General features: G+C 50.5%; 1 protein-coding gene across 2 annotated transcripts; it reads right to left on the reverse strand.

Moving 5' to 3' along the window:
- Positions 1–126: 126 nt before the first annotated feature.
- Cltb (clathrin light chain B) lies at positions 127–19973 on the reverse strand. 2 transcript variants are annotated; one of them, XM_050143794.1, is made up of 5 exons: positions 19678–19973; positions 15970–16016; positions 5769–5886; positions 5453–5564; positions 127–571 (listed from the first exon to the last, which is right to left on the reverse strand). In XM_050143794.1, exons 1-5 carry the CDS (start codon positions 19862–19864, stop codon positions 400–402), a joined length of 636 nt encoding a protein of 211 aa, XP_049999751.1. In that variant the 5' UTR covers positions 19865–19973; the 3' UTR covers positions 127–399. The 2 variants fall into 2 exon arrangements, with proteins under 2 accessions (XP_049999751.1, XP_049999752.1); XM_050143795.1 differs by lacking the exon at positions 19678–19973 and adding an exon at positions 16291–16424.
- Positions 19974–20755: the final 782 nt, after the last annotated feature.

Here is a 20755-nt window from a genome sequence, read left to right on the forward strand (position 1 = left end):
CCTGAGTCTGCAAGTGTACATCCTCACCTCTTGAGGGCATGAAGCTGGGAAAGTTTTAAGCACAAACCGAGCCCTGACACCAGTTGCAGCTTCCAGAGAAAGAGGATAATAATAAATAAGTGTAAAAAGAGTTAACATACCCTTTAAGCCAAGAAAAAATACATCAGGAGGGACAGTCACAATTGAGTGAACTCAGGAGTCTTGAGGGGCTAGAACATGGGGCCAGGAGGGAGTGGGGGTTCAAAGGGGTAAGGGTCCCACTTCCCAGCTCCCAGAGAAGCAGAGGAACAGAACGGGATGTGTGTGGCAGCTGCCAGAGGAAGTTCCACCCTGGCTGAAGCAGCTGCTCCTCTGCCCCAGCAAGGCCCATGCTCTGTGGCCATTCTTAACGGCAGGCACCTAGCGGGACAGTGGTGTCTGCTTCAGGGACATGAGCACCGAGCGCAGGCGGGACACATCTTTGCACTGCTTGCTGCTCTTGGGGTTGAAGTCACACAGCTGGGCTACCTTCTCCCACTCCGTGCCTGGGGTCTCCTCCTTGGATTCCTTCACAAAGGCCTCTTCAGATGCCCTGAAGGTGGAGAAAGGACAGACGTTTTCATGGTTGTCTTCTCCTGGGTAACTAATGTTCTGCTCCCAACAGTCTGTGGTGTGCAGCCTACTCTGGGGCCCTGCTCCCTATGATTTCAGCCACCTGGAACAGTCTTGACATAAGAAACCTAGGCCTACGTGTGGAAGCCGAAGTCATCTAGACTAGGGCTTTTGAACTTACTGTCACCTCCTTCTGAGAGGGTTTTTCACTGGCTCATGCCTATTGCTTTTTGTTAGAGCCCAAGCTGCTCTTTCCCTCTTGAGCTCAGAGGGTCCTCTCGCCCTAGCTCCCCAGTACTGAGATTACAGGTGTGTGCCACTGCACCTGGCTAGCATGTTGCTTATCATTTCATTCCCAGAGTGGGCTTCACCTCCTCAGAAAGGCCTTCTTGGTCTGGGAATTCTGTTTTCTGTCTCTCCCTTCCTACCCTTTCCTTTTTGTTTGCCTTTGTTTACATGGGTCTCACTTAGGCCAGGCTAGGTGCCTGGCCAAGACTGACCTTGAACTCCTGACCTTGCTGAGAGCACAGCCTGTACCATCACTCAGTATCTTTCCATCATGAGTTCCCGCACTGGAGTTCCTGGTAAAAGCCACCAGCTTCCCCCCGCCTTTCTGTCCTTCTTTTTCAGTACTAGGGATTGAACCTGGGCCTCAGATATTTTGGGTAAGTCTACCACTAGGCTATGTCTCTACCTCTACCTCAACTGTTTGCAACACCTCCAAGACCTTCACCAAGAGAGAACACTGACTAACCACCTAACCAACTATGTAATGGCTGTAGGATTGCCTACAAGCTTATCTGACTACAGAAACCTGAGCTCGAAAGTTCTGTGTGGATGGAGTCACAGCCTGAGGAAGGCTCTATTGGAAACTTTGCTCCAGTTGGAATCATGCTAGAATAAAAACTGGGGTGATCTCTGCTTCAGGAGTCTCTGCTTGTTTAGATGGTGCCGGGTGTTGAATTTCTGTCTGTATGTATGACAGGCAAGAACTCTACCACACTTCAGAATTTCTGGTTGATAGTTTTGAAAGTCACTGACTTAGAGTGCTTAGCTGTAATTGGGACATCTGTAAAACACACCAGGGTTCAGTGACCATAGTGGAAAGGGGACAGAAAGATCTTATAGAGCCAGTGGTCAAGAGAGATAGAGAGCAAATGTCTTCTGTCATGACAGGACACTGGCAGGCATGAACTCACAGGAGCTGGTTACCTGTATAAGAGCAAACCAGTCAGCATTCTAGCATGGAGTTGAAAGGGTTCACGAGCCCCCTAACTGAGGAGCTGTATAGACAGCCTATGGCTTCTGGGGGAGGGAAAGTCAGTTTTGATTATTGGTGTGGCTCCCCATAGGTCCATACTGAGGAGTTTATGAACAGCACCAATTGGACCCAGTTATTTGGGAGGGGGAAGAAAGGATACAAAGTTGGGGGGCAGTTGGGAAGTGGGTCTGGATGGTAGTAGAGCTCTCCAGGTGACCCCACTGTGTTACACCTACTAGAAAAGCTGGCCCAGGCTCAATGACGTGGCCGTCTGTCATGATCTTGTCTTTCTGCAGTGTACTCAGCTATCCTGTGAGGGGAGAAGCATGGCTTCCACTCTTCTGAGCTGTTCTCTGACCTAAGCAGCCATGGTGATGGGTCTATGCTGGTGTGATGAAGGATTTATCCTTGGAGCTGCCCATCAGGGTCAAGAGGTTGCCCTCTGTCTTTACTGCTGATCTGTGGGCCATGGCCAGCATCATGGGCATCCCCATGGAGCTTGTTAGAAACAGGCTGAGCTCACCTCAGTCCTGCAGAACCAGAATCTGCTTTGCTCAAGCTCCCTTGGAAATGCGTGGGCAGGTAGAAGGCTGAGAAGTCTTGATTCCAATTCAGTCTCCTTCGTAGCCTCCTTGGGTCCTCTGGACCATTTTCTTGGGTCCATGAGGAACACTGAACCCAGCAGTGTTCTACAGCACCCACACCTGCCAGGTATTCCTTTCCCTGTTAGAAGCCTCCATAGCTCACCACTGCCTTGAGGTTAAATCTACGTTTCTTAGCCTAGCACAACAGAGAGTCCTGCCGGGACCTCCCAGCCTCAGTGTCCATCCATCCCCACAAGCCCCACCCCTCAGTCCTCTCCAGGCCTCTGTCTCAGCTGCTTCTCCCATCTAGAGTGCCCTTCTCAACCCTTACTACCCAGCATTCATCTTTAAATCTTAAGGTGCAGCCAAGAGTCATGAGCCTGAAGCACTGGGTCCCCAGCAGAGAGGGCGGCTTCCAGAGCTCGTAATATAAATGTGTTCCCATCCATGAGCAACTCGCAGGGTGAGGGCTCTGTGTGTCTCTTCTCTGTGTTTGACCAGTGACTGGCATGGGATTAGTACCAGCAGGTAAGGGCCAGATGGGCGAAGGAGGGGGTGGGCAGAAGGAAAGGAAGGCTGCTACCTGCTGTGCCTGTGCTGTGTGAGGGGGAACAGTGCAGATGGCAGCAGAGGCTGCAGTGGCGTGTGGTTCAGCAGGCCTGGCTCCAGCAGGAACAGTAAGGACATGTGTGAAATGAGTAAACAACACTGCTGTCCAGAGCGCACTACCTACGCCTGGGGCTGGTATGAGAGGAAACCCGCTTGCCATTCCAAATCCAGAGCAGCACAGTGCCAGCCAGATTCCAAACTCAGATACACAGGAGAGGGGCTGCTGTGGAGTGGGCCAGGCATCACGGTCAAGTCAGTGCGCTCGGGTGGGGGCAGGGTAGACACTAAGACATCCCTTACTGTTTATGCCTTCAGCACTCTATGCTTGGTGTTTGTCCAATAAAACTCCCCTTCTCACCTACCCATCCACAAGAAGCATCTCAGAGAAGAACTAGACTGCTGTGACCCCTGCCCTCCCATGTGATGCTGGGTAGTGCACGCCCTCCTCCGCCCCCACTTGGGAACCCTAATGGGCAAAGCTGCCTCCAGTTTGCTGGAGGGACAGAAATGGAAGGGTGAAAGGCAAGGGCTGCTCCGGCCCTGGAGTTCGCCTGCTGCTTTGGTCATTGCTCCGAGCCCAGCCACATGCATTTATACCACACAGACAAGAGATTCTGAAAAACCGCTGGGCTGCCCTCCACAGCTGCCTGCAGAGAGCAGAGACACGTACACATAGCCAATGACATCAGCATCTGGCTGCTGGTAAAACGCTTTGTCAGCGATCCTTGAGGAGAAAGTTAGGAGAAGGAGTTAGGTAGGGGAAGACAGACAGCAAGACAGGCAGGCACAGGGTTAAAGAGAAAGAGAAACATGTGTTAGTACCTCCATAGGAGACATGTTAGGAAGTACAATTTAAAAGCTAACAATTACCTATAAGAGTGGGGCGTGCTGTACCTTTGATGGCTTCCTACTGCTCAGTGAGGTCTCTTCCCAAGACCCTTCCAATGCCATTCCCATAAGCCACCTATTTCCTAAAACCATTCCCTCTATACCTTGACTCCCTGTAGACCAACAACACACTATATGCTCCCAGCTCTAGAATGTTCTTCCTTATATTAATCCTTTTCCTGATGAGCCAACGTCATCCCTCAAAGACAAGTCTCTAGACCAGTGGTTCTCAACCTTCCTAATGCAGAGACCCTTTAACACTCATGCTGTGCTAACCCTCGACCATAAAGTTATTTTGTTGCTACTTCACAACTGTAATTTTGCTACTGTTAGGAATCATAATGAAAATATCTGATATGTGAGATACAGATAAGCAACCCTGAGGCGGGGGGGGGGGGGGGGGGGGGGAGGTTGTGGCCCACAGGTTGAGAAACACTGGTCTAGACACTGGTTCTTCTCTGGCATGCTAATTGTTTCTTTGCTTCTATGGTCTTCACGCATAGAGTCCCAATAGATCCAAGTTTGGCTGCGCACGTGTGATTCACTCCTCTGGACTCCTAGAGGACACAGAAGGGTCCTCATCTGACACCCAGTGTCCAACTTGGCACGCAGCATTTTGGTTATATCTCCCTCCCGGGAAGATCTTGTATCTTGAAGGGCACAGCATCCAAAGCAGGAGAGCATCCATGTCCACAAACATGTTCTCTGGTTTGCACCCACACCCCTATCCGGCCTGTGCTTTACAGGATCAGCTGCTCACCCTGCAGTCCACTGGCCCCCATGTGCAGCCCAGTGAATGAGACTTCCACCCTGGCTGGGTCCAATTGGAGTGCCCCCCTCCTCTCTACAGTCAGGGGCCTGGCCTGGGCACATAGCCCGAGCCAACTCTGGCAGGAGCTGCTAGATGCTTGCTGTTTTCACCAAGCTTGCCAACCCAGTAGAGCAGAAAACTGAAGCTGCTGCTCCCATACACAGTGTACGTCCAACAGGAAGCCCAGAGCAGAAGGAAGCTCAGCTGAGCGGCAGGGAGACTGCTGACTGACTTCATGTGTGCCCCAATGCCACTGTCCTGGCCTTTTCGTTTATACAGGCCACTAATGCTCATCCCTTAGCCACACTGGGCTGAAGTACTGTCATTTCTATAAGAAGTGAAATCAAATACTCAGGCTGGCTCTTCACTCTCTACCAGGCCTGTGCCTCTCTGAGTTACCTACAGAGGGCTCAGGGTCCTGGAGAGTCTAGTCACACTCCATTGTGGCACCCGTTCTGCTGCCTGTCAGTCACAGAGAGGGCTCAGGAGTGGACGTGCTGAGGAACCCCAGGCTTCCAGCAGCTCTTTCCTCCATGTCTTTACTACATCACCCATCTCAAGACAGCCCCCAACACCACCATGACCTTCATTGCCTCCTCAGACCCCTCAGGTGCTCATGGCTCCCCTCATCTCCTCACAGCCACCCCTCGTGCTGCCATGACTGCCCTCAGTCTCCTCAGCTCCCCTCGGGTCCCCAGGGTCACTCACCTGTTGTTGATCTTGTTCTTCTCAACCTGCTCGCTTTGGCGCTGGTTCCACTCCTCTAGGTCCTTCTTGGCCTTCTCCCGCCACTCCTGTTCAGTCACCTTAGAGGCAGCGTCTGTGAGCCCAGCGGAAGAATGAGTACAACTTTTCTGTGGGGAACAGCCACCCTGGATACCCAACCCTTGGCCCCCAGGCAGCAGCCCCAGCACCCACCCTCAGCCAAGTGGGCCTGTACAGACTCCAAGGCTGCCTCACCTTGTCCCACCCACCGGGCCCCAGCCATCCCTGCTGGAATCAGCTCTCCCAGCTATGCCCTCACCCAGCTCCTGCAGCCTCTTCTTCTGTTCCTCTCTCCACTTTCGGATGCTCTCAGGCTCCTGAGTCAACCTGTCCGCCTGAGCAATTGCAGCATAGCCATCGGCAGGCCCGTTAGCCTCCTACAACATAAGCACAGTGTTCCCGGCCCATCACGCCTGCCCTGCTGTTTGTGCTTCTCTACGGCAACCAAGATAGCCCCCCCCCCATCAGGCCAGCCAGCCCATTTCCACTACCCAGTGACTTTACTCTCTGTGTTCCCTCTGCCAGCAGCTCTGCTCTCCTGTGGCCCCAGGCAGGGCACTCAACCTCTCTGTGCCTGATCATTGTCTCAAGCCCAGCCAACTCATTTATACTCCCATTTGTTCATCAGAAAACAGGATAAGTGATAGCACCCACTCCCGTAGAGTTGATACATGAAGTGAATTTTAAGCCAGGCAGTGGTGGTGCACACCTTTAATCCCAGCACTCAGCAGGCAGATCTCTGTGAGTTTGAGGCCAGCCTGGTCTACAAGAGCTAGTGCCAGGACAGGCTCCAAAAGCTACAGAGAAACTCTGTCTCGAAAAAAACAAACAAAAAAAATGAGTTTTAAAACTAAATTTGGGGTTGAAGAGATGACTCCATCATTAAGAAGGCTTTTTCCTTTTGCAGAAAACCTGGGTTCAGTTCCAAGCACCCACATGGTGGCTCACACCTGTCTGTAACTCCAGTTCTAAGGGATCAATCGCCCTCTTCTGACCTCTATAGGCATTTGCATGCTGGTGGTACACATACATACATACAAGCAAAACACACATAAAATAAATCTTTTTTTTTTTTTTTAAAAAAAGCTGTCACTTGGGAGGCAGAGGCAGATGGATCTCTGTGAGTTCGAGGCCAGCCTGGTCTACAAGACCTAGTTCCAGGACAGGTTCCAAAGCTACAAAGAAACCCTGTCTCAAAAACAAGGATAGGTTCCAAAGCTACAAAGAAACCCTGTCTCAAAAACAAACAAAAAAAGCTGTAGATGTCATTTGTCTTGCACACAATGAGTCCCTTGTGCTACCATTATTAAAATCTGTTACTGTTGTATTACATGGTAAAACTTATTTATATAGCCTACTAATGTATTCATCTGTCATCAGAGTGTCACCTTTGTAAGAGCAGGGACCTTGTCTGTTATGTTCCATCACTTTGTGTGCAGAGCCCACCACAGTGCCTGGCACACAGGAGACTACAGACATTTGCTGAGTGAGCTTGCAGCCCAGAGATAGGCAGAACCACCATACTAAAACTTTGCCATGGCGGCAGGGGTGGGAACAGCTGGGGAGTTGGCTAAGCAGTTAAGTGTCGTGGGATCTTTGGTCACTGGGTAAAGGTGTATTTGTTGTGATTGGTGTGATAAAAAGCTGAATGGCCAATAGTATGGGCAGGATTTCCGGGGAGAGAAAGGAAGAGGAGGAATTGAGGCGTGCAGGAAAAGCCAGGAGACACAGAGAGGAAAGAGGAGGTGCAAGATGGAAGAGAGGTAACACCACGTGATAGAACATAGATTAATATAAAAGTTGTAAGAGCTAGTTAGGAACAAGCCTAAGCTATAGACCGAGCTTTCATAATTAATAAGATGCTTCTGTGTCATTATTTGGGAGTTGGTTGGCAGGACAGAAAAAGACTTGTTACAGTTAAGAGCATGACTGCTTTTTCAGGGGACCCAGATGTGGTTCCCAGCACCCACATGGCAGCTCACAACCATCTGTCACTCCAGCTCCAGAGGGTCTGACATAGACATAGAGCCTGTAGGCTCCAGGCATAGACATACATGCTGGCTTTGGAAGTTTGAATGAGAACAGTCTCTATATTATATATTTAAATGCTTGGTCCCCAGTTGGTAAAACTGTTTAGGAAGGGTTAGAAGGTGTAGCTTGTTGGAAGAGCTGTGTCACTGGGGGTTGGCTTGGAGCTTTCAGAGCTCACCCATGGCTAGTTAGCTCTCTCTGTCTCATGCTAGTGGCTCAAGAAGCCAGCTCTCGGCTACTGCTCCATCACCACGCCTGCCCGCCTGCTGCCGTGCTCCCCACCATGATGGTAGTGGACTCTGACCCTCTGAAACAGTAATCCCCAAATAAACTTTCTTCTCTAAGCTGCCTTGGCCGTGGTGTCTTATTACAGCAATAGGAAAGTAACTTAAGACACAAGCAAAATACCCATACACATAAAATAATAAAACCTTGCTGTGGCAGACTTGGACTCTAAAGCCATACAATCCCAGTGCTGAAAGCTGGAAGATGTGCGTTTGGCTGAGTGAGTTCCTGGACATATCCAGCCTGTTTTCCTCGCTAAGAATGGGACTCGTAGTAAGACAGCCTCTCAGACTTGGTGCTGGGGTTTGATACAACAGGATTTGTAAGACATTTATTTCTTTGCATAGAGACAGGGCCTCGTGTCGCCCAGGATGGCCTAGAACTTGTTCTAATGAAGATAATCTTGAACTTGTGATTATCCTGCCTCCACCTCCAGAGTGTAGGAATCAGGTTGTGCCACTGTTCCAGCTTTATTCAGTGTTGGGGATGAAACTCAAGAGTGTTGTGCTAGCTAAGCAAGCACTACCAACTGAGCTACACTCAGAACCCTTTGGAAGACAGACAGTGCCTGCGCAGAATGATGGCCCAGAAGGTTGTAGTAGAATCATTCTATTTATTTATTGGTATGTGCGAGAGAGGACCTGAGTGTGGCGGTCTGGGGGCAGGTTAAGGGAGTTGGTCCTCTCCTTCCACTCTGTGAATTCTGGGATTGAACCTGGGTCCTCAGACTTGGCAACAAGTGCCTTTGCTGCTTTGCCATCTCACCAGCCCATCACTGTCATCTTTCATTCCCATTGTACAGAAGAGAACACCAAGGCCAAGAAGTGGATAGGAGATGTAGTGGGGTTCAGATCTGGTGACAGAGTTGCTAGAGCTTGAGACAAAAGTGTTGGGGGTTGTGTACTTCAGTAGGTCCTGCCACTGTGCCTGGCTGGTGCCCTGCCCTCCACTTTTCCTGTGGGCACTGACCCCCAGGGCTCTGACTGCTATGTGCCCTGCCTCCTTCCTCCACCATAGGCATTTCCACCTCCTCCCAGCATGCTCCAGGCCCTTCCATTCCAGGCGTCTCCATCCCAGGTGCCCTGTCACAGTCTTCTCCACCTCTCCTATCTACTCAAAGTTCCCAGTGGGCAGGGCAGGGCCTCCTTACATTACAGCCCCCTGTACTCCCCCAAATCCTGGTTCCCTGTCCCCCTTCATGCATTTGCGCAATTGTAGGTATTGCTGTTGTTTAATGTCTTCCCCCCCCCCCCCCCCACACAGGACAGTATCTGGGAACCCTCTGTCTCACCACTAATCCAACCATACAATAGGTGCTCAGTGAGCTGTGGCTAAATGAGCCAAGACCCCAGAGCTGGCAGTATCGGCTGTGGGGAGGAGCTTGGTAAGCACTCTGTGAAGCAGCAGGGCTCCATGGCAGGTGTCTGAGCAGTGAGGGCAGGGCCAGCCCTGGGCCACATGCCAGGTCCAAACATGCCCAGCCTTGCACCTAGGACACACTTTCCTATACAGAACCACACCTCATTAGGCCCTGTTGAAGCCTGAACCTTGTGTGTGTCCTTGATTTTTTCCCCCTTATCTACCCCATGTTCAGTCTAACAGGAAGCTCTGTTGGTACTCTCCTAAGGTATATCCCCAATCAGATTACTTCCCATTTTCTTCCCTTTCAACCCCTGATGACTTTGTTCTGGATTCAATCCCCAGATGCAAAATAAAGTGACCCATGCAAAGCCTAACTAAAATAATGTCCTGTCCAGTTTTAAAATGTCCCAAAAGCTGAACATGGTGGTGCACGCCCTTAATCCCAGCACTCAGGTGGACCTCTGAGCTCAAGGCCAGCCTGGTCTACAGAGTGTTCCAGAACAGCCAGCGCCACACAGAGAAACCCTGTCTCAAAAAAAAAAATAACAAAAAATAAAACAAAACACCAACACACAAAAAAATTTCTATGATCCTAGGGGTTAAGAACACTGGCTGTTCTTCCAGGGGTCCTGAGTTCAATTCCTATCCCATTTACCATATATATGGTGTCTCACAACCATCTGTAATGCAATCTGGTGCCCTCTTCTGGCCCAGGCAGAAATGCAGATGAAACACTATACATAATTAATAAATCTTAAACACATACACACGCACAACAACAACAACAAACTCAAAGGCTTTCTACTGCAAATTTGAACAAAAATCCAAGTGTCCTGCTCTCTCCTGCTCCCTGATTTGGTGGTCAGTGCACTCTTGACACACTGTCTCTCCCCACCCCTAGGTGTCCTAGTCTGGAGCTCTCTTCCCTTAGGTCTAGGGCTTCCGTCTTCACCACTCTTCCTGTCTAATTCAAACCAGTGCCCTCCCATGACGACCGTTGTTTGTTTTCTTAGTAATAGAATAAACTCAGATCCACTGAGCTATATCCCAGGCCTGCCCCTCCTGCTTTCTTCTCAAATTACATTTATTTACTGTGTGTGTATGCACACACCATGTAAGTATGGAGGTCAGAGGACAACCGGCAGGAATCAGTTCTCTCCTTCCACCATGCAGGTCCCAGGGATCAAACTCAGGTCATCGGGATGGAGAGCAAGCTTCTTATGGTGAGCTATATTGCTCCTTCCTTTCTCTCTCCCTCCTCCTCTCCCTCCCTCCCTTCCTGTTTTGAGACAGGGTCTTGTTGAGTTACCCAGTTTGGCGGTGAATTTTTGATCCTCCTGCCTCAGCCCCCAGGTAGCTGAGTTTACAGGCCTTGCCCCACCCCCAGCTGTGGCCACTTTCCTAAACAATTTCTCCACAGTCAGCCTCTCTCCTGTGTCTGCTCATCGGTCACTGACCCTCAGCTATGAAGTTATTTCCACAACAGTGGCCTCTGTAATTAAATATATGCAGTTTTGTTTCTTGTCATTATTTCCTAAATAGTATCCTCTGACAACTCTCTGCAAAGCAGTTACATTGTATTAGGGATCACACATAATCTAGAGCTAATTTAATGTGCACAGGAGGATGTGGATGGTTTACATGCAAATACCACGCCATTTCCCTCACACCCACTGCTGGGATTGGACCTGGGGCCTTGTAAGTGTTCTGCTAAGCCACACCACAATCGCAATACTTTACCATTTTATTCCAATACAGATTTTTATACTTTCAGGGTTCTGAACCAGTTCCTTTTGGAACCCGGGGACAGCTGTATTTATTGTCTGCAGAGCACTTGTTGCTTCTGAAATGGCTGTTTACATGGATACTTTATGCCCTTCCCCAGCCCTCTAGCCACCTAAGAAAGTATGATCTACCAGGCTGGAGAAATAGCTCAGCTGTTAAAAGCACTGTCTACTTTTCCAGACGACCCAAGTTCAATCCCCAGCACCCACATAGCAGCACATGGCAGCTCACAACTGTCTGTAACTACAGTTCTAGGGAATTTGACACCCTGACACAGACTTGCATACAGGCAGAATACCAATATACATAACTTAGAAATAAATAAATCATGTAAAAAAGAAGTTAGGATTCCTGAGCACTTGTAACTAAACAGATGTCTTTGATCTTTACAGTTCCTCTGAGAAGGTTTAATTGCCCTTGTTTTATAGGTAAGGGAACTCTAGTTCCAAAGTGCCACGGTCACCCTTGGCAAGCAAGTGACAGAGCCAAGTTCAAACTGAATAACTGGGTGTGAACATCCCTTGGCACAAGACAGCTGACAGAAACACTGCTGCTTCTGTTCTGTGGCTCCTGTACTGCTACCTCCAGGCTACTCCTCAGCTCACTTAGTGGACAAGTCAGTAATTTATAAGACACTGTCTTGGTCACAGAGTACTTTTCCCAACAACCCTGTGGGGACACCAGCTACAAATGAGAAACCAGGCCTTGAAAGGTTATTAATCTAAGGTCATCCAGCTGGGAAAAGCCAGAAAATGAATTGTTGGCTTCCACTGCTGTCTGTGGTCTGGGTGTGAAGCCTGAGCAGCCCTTGGAGGAATTCTCCTACACACCCAGGGCACATTTGAGTCTCGGTTCCAAACACCTCCCATACCTTGAGGTAGATCTGGCCTCGTTCCAGGGCCAGGATATGAGATCTGCTCAAGCTGGGACCACTTCCTACACCACACAGGAGGCCGCTGTCATGCTGTGGCTGAGAGTTACGTGTGACTCCTCTTTAGGCAGTCATATCAGCCCTGGGTCTGTGGCCTCTAAGGGCTTTTCTGACACGTTCTTCTATGCAGCAGACCCTACAGGCGCTCTGGATGAGCCTGAGCCAAATGTTGTATTACCTTCTGTTCCCTCAGCCAGGACCACAAGGTCTCCCTAGGCGGCTTTGAAACCCACTTCTTGTGTCACTTCCCTGTTAGGCTCCCAGACTTCAGCTCCTGAAGTTACTGAAGCCATGTAACTAACACAGCTATTGAATCTCCTCGAGAGAAAAGGGTATTAAAAGAAGCTGCGTAAGGGGGAATTGGGATTAAGTAGGTTAATCCCTGTAAAGCTCTCAGCTGGTTTTAGACACAAAACACTCAAGTTGTTAGATTTTATTTTAAGGCCTCAAAATGTGCCCCATGCTAGCCTTGAACTTATGACCTCCTGTCTCAGCATTACTCTCAAATCCAAGCTCCTGGGCTATCGTGACTTCTTTCCAGGTCTCTGTACTCCATTAGAAATGAGCTTTGGGGACAAACACTCCATTGGCTTTGCCTTCACATCCACCGCCACAGCGCAGGCCTGGCCCACAAAGAATGTGAGTTGAGAAAAGAATGAACAAATGGTTGATTATAAAGCCGGGGGAGGGCCCGGGAAAGGCACTGAACATTGTATCAGAGGCCTGGCTTCAAGTGCCTGTTCTGCCACGCACTGGGTGATTACTGTAGAGAAAAATCCCTTCCCTAGGCAACTTTGATTTCCAAACTCTGAAGGAGAATGACAGCATCCCACTCAAGGAACCTAGTAATGCTTCATACAAAGCAACAGCCATGGAATCACTGCCCACTCGCGTAAGGAAGTATGACTACTGAGGCTTACTGTCACCGTGTGGCTAGAGTCCTCACTACCAGACAGTGTGAGTTCAGCAGCGTTGCTGGCAGGCAGGTCCGAGAAATACTTCACTGGCTTTTCTCCTGGTCACTTTGGATTTATTTTCCTGTCTGTGCCAGTGAGTGTCAGGCCACAACCGAGGCTCAGCCTCCCGGCTAGGAGGTGGGGTCACTTCCAGAAGGTGTAGCAGCCCAGGGCTATAATGGCCATACTAGTGGCTGAAGAAGTACTCTGAACTCTTCCAAAGCTCCATTGAGGATAGGGCTGGGTATGGCCAGGAGCAGAAAGCAAGAGGCCACAGACAAGCCAGCTGATCTCCACCCAGCCTCCTGCCCCACCCGCCTCCTGAGGGACTTCTTGCAGGCCAAGAGCACGCTAAAGCTCCAGGGATGGCCAGGATGATGAGGCATATCCGCCTTCAGGATTGGGCAGCTCAAACTAAGCTGGGCTGAGCTGTTGAGTCCTGTCAGTAGCTCACAGAAGAGAAGAGATGCAAGGGAGGGTGGAGAGGAGAGGAGGAGTCCTGCAAGGGTCCTCCATCCCTGTCCCTGTCCCCAGGGGTCCGGAGGAGCTGGAATAGGTGCTGGTCACTAACCCTTAAACTGCTTGTGGGATGAGGTTGGTAGCTGTCATCCACAGAATCTACCAGGAAAGACTGAGGTATAGAGGCTCTTGGATGTGCTGGGTTTGCACAATCCAAGGTCTCCACCCCTAAAAGTGCATGCCAAATGCTGCTGTGATCGTCCTAAAGATAGTTTTCTGGGTCCAGCAGCAGAGTGAAGCACAGTGCAGAGTGTACGCCCATGCAGGTAGGCCGGAGCTATGCTGCTAAACTAAGGGAATCGTCTCTTCTGTGACCCTCCCTTGCCCAGGGGAATTCTAGGGCACCATGGGTGTGATGTGATTCACAAATCAGCAAGCCTCCTGAGAGCAGAGAATAAGAATTACTGCTGAGGTCAAGTTGAGGGAAGGATAGAGAGGGAGAGCAAGGAAAGAGATATCTTGATAGAAGGAGCCATTATGGGGTTAATGAGAAACCTGACACTAGGGAAATTCCCAGGATTCCAACAAGGATGATCCCAGCTAAGAATCTAAGCAATAGTGGAGAGGGAGCCTTAACTGGCCTTCTCCTGTAATCAGATTGAAGACTCCCTTACTTAACGTCATAGAACCCTCATCCAGAAACTGATGGAAGCAGAACCAAAGATCCACAACGAACCACTGGGCTCCTGGAGTACAATTGAAGAGAGAGAGGAGCCATAATAAGAACAAGGGGGTCAAGATCATGATGGGGAACCTGAAGAGTCAACTGACCCAAACTAGTGGGAGCCCACAGACCCTGAACTGGCAACTGGGGAACCTGCATAGGTCTGAACTAGGCCCCCTGAAGGCAGGTGACAATGGTGGCGCTTGGGCAGTATATGGAGCTACTGGTAGTGAGACCAGGATCTAACCCTAGTGCATGAACTGACTGTTCATTCTCTATGGAGAGATACCTTGCTCGGTATAGGCATGGAGGTGGGTGTGTGTGTGCTTGATCCTGTCTCAACAAGATGATGGGACAGATTTAGTTGACTTCCTAGGGGAAGCCTTACTATCTCTGAGAAGTGGATGAGGGTGGTGTGGGGGGAGGTGGGGAAGAACAGGAGGAGAAGAGGGAGGAGGAACTGGGATTGGTTTGTAAAAAAAAAATTAATTAATATAACTACGTCTGAGACTGTGCTCTTCAGATCTCCAAATGCAGAGTGATGTTGGAGTGAGGGGTGGAGGTGGTAGTTGGGGGTGGCTCAAGACCTGGACAGCCAGATCATCCAAGTGAGGAAAACTTCAGCAATGGTTGATATGACCCTGTGACTTCATATAAGTCCCTCCAACATCTGTAAATCTCAAACTTCTGTCCATTGAAAAGTACAAATCTGCTGCTCAGTATGGTCTAGATCATCTTGCAGTTCCAAGTGCTGCTCCAGCACAGCCACTTTAGAACAAAGAGACCTTTTGAGCCATTAAAGTCCTCATGAGTGTTCTTAGAGCCCAGAAGTGGCCCCTCAAGAGTCCTAGCAGTACAAGAATAACACTTACTCCTTAGCTCTGCTGTATGCAACTGGACGTGGAGCTGAGGGGTCCTAGGGAGACACTTTTCTAACTCCCTGATGTTGAGTCATTTTCCAGAAATGGGGCTAGGCCAGTTTTCCTGTGTAAGGACCAGCCCATCCCACTTACATAAGAAAGTATTGTTTACTCTCCCAGGATCCAAGAGGCCAACTCCTCCACAGGGTGGGGCTCAGGAGATCAGGAAGCTGCAGGCCCCAATACCCTTGTCTTACCAAAGTTCAGAGTGAAGACTAGGCTCCGTCTAGACATTGGGGTTCTACACACCTGTGTGGGGATCTGGGGGTGCCATTGGCGTCTGCACTCTCCCGGACTGTTTTTGTTCTGTTCTGTTCTGTCTTTGTGGTGCTGGGGTTTAACTTGGAGCTTCTCCACTGAGCTCCATCCCCAGACTATCTTTAACAACAACACCCTCTACCCTCATCCACCCCCTTCCAGTCCCTGTGATGCCAATAGAAGCCAGGGCCTCTCACTCTCAGCAGTATCATCGTTCACAACTGGAATGCCTTTTCCAAATATTTGATGCAAACACTTAAAAATGAAAGTGACATGCCACAATGCTCTGTCATTCATTCCGCAGGTCCCTTTAATAAGGGCATGTATGCCTGGAAGGGCAGGAAGCTCTGATAGCCCTTCGTATCAGGACCTTTGATTCCCAGTCTGTTTAGGCCCCTGTTTGGGACATCCAGACTGTTTTAGTTTGTATGTGTTAGGAATCACGCTGCAGAGACTCTGGGTACCCTTTCGGAGAAATTCTGAATGTAGTCTCCCAATGGAAGAGCCCACCTAAAGTACTCAGTCAGGCCAGCCTCCCACCAGAAGCGCCTGCTTGGGCAGAGCTCTAATTTCCTTTGTCCCATGCCACTCTTTCCTGAGGACAACCTGAGCAACTCATCAGCTCCCGCCTTCAATGGTTCCCTCCCCAACATAACAAGAAAATGGTCAAGGCAGCAGACAGTGAGCACTAAGTGACCTCCAGTGGAGACTAAAGGTGCTGAGCCTGGCACAGTCTCATCTTTGCTTACCTGAAACACATCTCCATTGACTGTTGTCCCCATGTCCTCAGAAGCAGCTGGAAAGAGCAAGGAGACAGAATCATTCACCGTCCAGTTGACAAGCACAAGACGGTCCTATGGTGCATACAACCATGGGTATACTGACACTCTCCCCACACACATAATAGATATATAAACAACTGGCTGTTCCCTGTGCACCCGCTGTCATAATTAATATTTACCACAGCCCTGTAATAAAACTTAGTGACCCATTTTACAGATTCTCAAGTGGAGACTCAAAAAGGCTTCTGTGATTGCTCAAGATTACCTAGTCAGTGCACTGTTCCTTACCTATGTGACACTGTGGAGCTGGGACCCCGTAAGTAGGCAAGGGTACTGCAGGCTTAGGGAGAGGCCACCAGGGATGAGGAAGAGAGGGTCTGTGTCTCTGCACGTCCTGGTGGAGCCTTGAGCAACCGCTCTGCCTGGGAGAGCAGGACTCACAGCTCCCCCTGGGCAACACTTGGCCTATTTCTCTCTCTCTCTCTCTGTGCCCCTCCCAAGGTTTCACTTTGCCTCCACAGTGAGTGACTCCTCCCAATTCCTTTGTCTAACATCCAGTTAGTCACAAATTACCTGTGGCTTCTGCTGCAACAGTGACCCTCAAAATTGCCTTCCCCTCGCTCCTATACCAGTCCAGCCTGTGCCCCCCATCTCATACCTACACACCTGCTTTGGTTGGTCTGTCCTGCTAGTGGCAAGCACCCGGAAGAGCCCCATGGCTGTGTTCTTCAAAGCCATGCCCATGCATGGGACCTGGGCCTTTGTACAAGTTATCACTAGATGCTGAATAAACAAAGGACTTCTTTTTTTTCAATGGTGTACAAGCCACCTCCTACAGGGAGCCTTAGTCTGCTTTCTCTACTTCCCCGAGGCACTAAAAGAAGGTCTCATCTCTAGGGTACTCTAGAACACTACACAGGGTGTCCCACTCTTGTGCAATGGTTTGTTATGCCTGGGGGTATAAACTCCTTACCAGGCTCTGAATGCGTATTTTTCCCCAGGCCCAGCTAAGGGCTCCCGCATAGAATGGGCGAACAGACACAGCTGGCCAAATGACAATTCAGTTGCTCTTTGGGGCTCACTGTAATTGGCAAGGCCTCTCAGAACCTATCATGCCTACTAGCTGTGACCCACAGCAGGCCGTATGTAGTCATCACAGAAGGACAATTAGCCCTGTACGAATTAGACAGGGCTGAGAAAACAGCAGTACTTCTGCCCGAGCCTGAAAGGACATGGGGGGGGAGGGCAGTCAGTCACCTGTCACTGATATAAATTCTAGCTTCATTACAGAGTCAAGCAGTGATTAGCCCTGATCTACTATGATATCTCTCCCCTCACCCACTCAGACAGGGTTTCTACTGCACAGGAGGCCTGCTCGCTAACTGAGGGTGAGCCCAAATGGGTGTGAGCATCCTCCTCAGCAGGGCTTCTGGGTAGCTTCTCTACCTAGCTTTCCCTTGCCAGGGTCCACTCCCGATACTGTGTGCCTATGGGAAGAGCCTTTGGAGAAGTGGCACTACCTCTCTTGGCAAGGCCACATGAGTTTCCTGGTGCCCACCTCAGCCTCCAGAAAGGTGGAGCATAGTCAGCTTCTTTGGGATGGCATACACACCCACTCACAGAATCTCCAGTGTTTATTCCACGGTGTTCTCTGGCTCTTAGACATTTATGATCCTGAGTCTACAGCAGAGCCCAAGAACAAATACAGCAAAGTAAATATAAGTCCCAAGGATATGCCATTCTGTGTGGGGCCTCCTCAGATGCCTGACCCATTTGGGAATCCAGAACATTCCTGTGAGCTTACTGAGGCCCAGCAGGGGCAACAGGTCACACAGAGTTGGCCCATAAGTCAGTCAGGCCAAGAGCCCAGAGAACTGGGTGTGAAAGCGTAGACCATCTGGGCCCTACCCAAGGCCGACAAGTGGAAACAAAGCGTCCACGGCTCAAGCCTGCTGCCGGGCATCTGCTCAGAGGGAAGGCTCAGTGGGGCTCTGGGCTCAGTCCTACACCACACAGGACTTTCCCCAGGGCCTCCTGAGAGCCAGCATTGGTGAGCTCAACATGGAGCCAGAAGACCCCATTGTCTAAGGTGCGCCTTGGTGGCTGCGGTTGGAGCTAGCTTCTTCCCAGCTCCCAGAAGGCCCTGGCCCTTTCCCTCAGACCACCAGGCTCCTCCCACTCCTGCTACTCAGAGGAGAAGGCTGCCTAGCACTGGCTAGGCTTAAGAGCATTAGGTCCACAGGGGCAGTGGTGACACACACCTTTAATCCTAGCACTAGGGAGGCAGAGGCAGGCGGATCTTTGTGAGTTCTAGGCCAGCCTGGTCTACAAAGCAAGTTCCAGGACAGCCAGGCCAGACACTCAAACTCTGGTTTCTTCTCCATTATTATTATTTACTCATTGTGTGTGTGTGTGTGTTTATGTTTGTGGTGCACACACACATGTCAGGTCTGAGAACACGCGGGAGTGAGTTCTCTCTTATATGTGGGTTCCAGAAATCAAACTCCTGTGTCATCTCCCTGATTCACCATCACCCCCTGGGCCGCCCTGATAACCCTGCAAACCCTAATTCCTTGCATGCTACAGAAGGCTTACTACTTTTCTCATGTCGGAGTTGATTGATTCAGCCCCTCAGCCATACATAGATACGGTTCCTTCATTCTGTGTCCACAGTGGAGATGGCGACACAGCAAAATGTCGAATGAAAAATACATATCTGTCAGAGAGCCTTGTGTTCACATACGTATGTTTATTTGCAGCAGGCCCACTGAACCACTCTAAAACTACAACCAGAAATAAGAAACAGGGTCTATTAGGAGTAAGGTCCTTTTTTTTAAACTAAATATTTATAAGAAATCGCTCCTTAAGGCAGAAGTATTAATGGTAAACATAACATTGCAGGAAACAGGTCCTGAACCCTTAAGTCTGAAGCCATCCACAAAGGTCCTGGGCCACCTTTGTAAATCCACTAACCGGACAGTTATAGACAGGAAGGGTAGGACTCGTGGCCCTTTGTGCTCCTGTCCAGACTTACAGCCCGACACACGGAAGACTGTGTGGTCAGGACAGAAGGGGTCTAATTCCTGATTGCTATTTCCTAGCTGTTTCAATAGTGTACCTTTCGAGGCTCCCAGTGGCCAGTTCTGAAATGGGTTCAATAACATGTGTGAAGTTATTAAGTGTAATTAACATGTCTCCTCCACTGCTGCAGGACAGCAGGTGGTCGGTCCCCAAGGAAGAGCCGCGACTTCCTGGAGAGTCCCCTGCTTCCTGGCAGAATGAACGCTAAGCCCTGGATCAGGAGGATTGCGTTCGTCCCACACCTGTACCACTTAGCTAGGACACTGGAACAGAGAATGACTCTCAGAACGGAGCAGGGGGAGGATTCCAAAGCCAGAGAGTGGAGGAGCTGGCCTGGGGATAAAATGTCACGACTAAATTCCTGTCCCCAGAGTCAGCGGATCCAGTCTCAGCCCAGACTCCAACTCATTTTCCCCCGGCTCCTCCCTGCTTTCCTAGGCCCCACCGACACACAACCCCCGGGGTGCCTCTGATCAGCCCAGATAGCCAGGCTCCAGACTACTGCAGGAACCCAGGCCGGGTCTGACCGAGCCTGGGCCTCCTGCCCCCAGTGCCGGCCTCAGACCCCGGTTCCAGGCCGCTGCGCTGACTCACCCCCGCTCGCGAGTCCCGGCTGCGCAGAGGCCACCTGGCTGCCAGCAGGTGCCCCGAAACCGGGGTCATTCTCGATGCCCGCAATCTCGCTCTCCTGCTGGGCCAGAAAGGCGGCCGCCGGGTCCTCCTCGGCGGCCTCGGGGGCCCCGCTCTCCGACGACGAGAAGAAGCCAAAGTCCTCAGCCATCTTCCCCGCGTGGCTGCTGTCACCTCCCGCCCGCGCCCGCGGCCCGCACTTCCCGTCACCCGCCCGGCTCGCCTGTCACTGCGGCGGCAGCGGCGGGGCGGCGGGAGGAGCCGCCGCGGGAATGTGGTGACGTCAGCGTCCGAGGGCGGGGCCGGCGAGGCTCGGTGGTCGCCCCGCCCGCAGGCCCCGCAGCCTCCCCGCCGCCGCACCCCCCATCCCCTCCTCGCCTGCTCCAGGGCATGATGCTGCGCGGAGCCCGCTCCGGGTCCATTCACCAAAAGTTTCTTCTGGAACACGACCGCCCTTTTCCTGCGTGAGAGGAGGGAAATGAGGCTCGGAAAGGCTTGCATGCCAGTCCGTGCAGCGGAGCCTTCACTTGGCCCAGGACTGTCTGTGACATCCTGCCGCCCCATCTGGCCCCATCCCGTATCTGCGTGACGGTCCCCTGAAATCAGGATAGTTCCTCTTCCTCTGTGTCTGGTGACACTGGTGTTCATGAAGGCAGTGGGCCAGTTGTTTTGTCTCTGGATTTGAGCTCTTACATTTCTTTATAGTTATTCAGATTTATAGTGACCCCGAGTTCATAGCGTAGAATGCCAATTTGTCCCGTTATTGATTAGGTTCACATTGATTACTCTGTTAAGGTGGAGCCTGCTTTCTCCATAGTAAAATTGCTATTTTCCTTGGTAGTTAACATATGTATTGAGACTGTGCAGATTCTATGTCATGCCTCAAAGTCCCACCTCAATCTTTTTTTTTTTAAATATAGCCATAGGCTGACCTCGAACTCTTATATAGCTGAGGCTGGTCTCCTGCCTCATCCTCCCAGATGTTGCACACATCATGCCATGCCTTTTTTTTTTCTTTTTTTTTTTTTTTTTTTGGTTTTTC

This window comes from Alexandromys fortis, unplaced genomic scaffold (assembly GCF_014885135.2).
Source record: "Alexandromys fortis isolate MF-2015 unplaced genomic scaffold, M_Fortis_MF-2015_v1.1 scaffold_1, whole genome shotgun sequence".
NCBI lineage: Eukaryota > Metazoa > Chordata > Mammalia > Rodentia > Cricetidae > Alexandromys > Alexandromys fortis.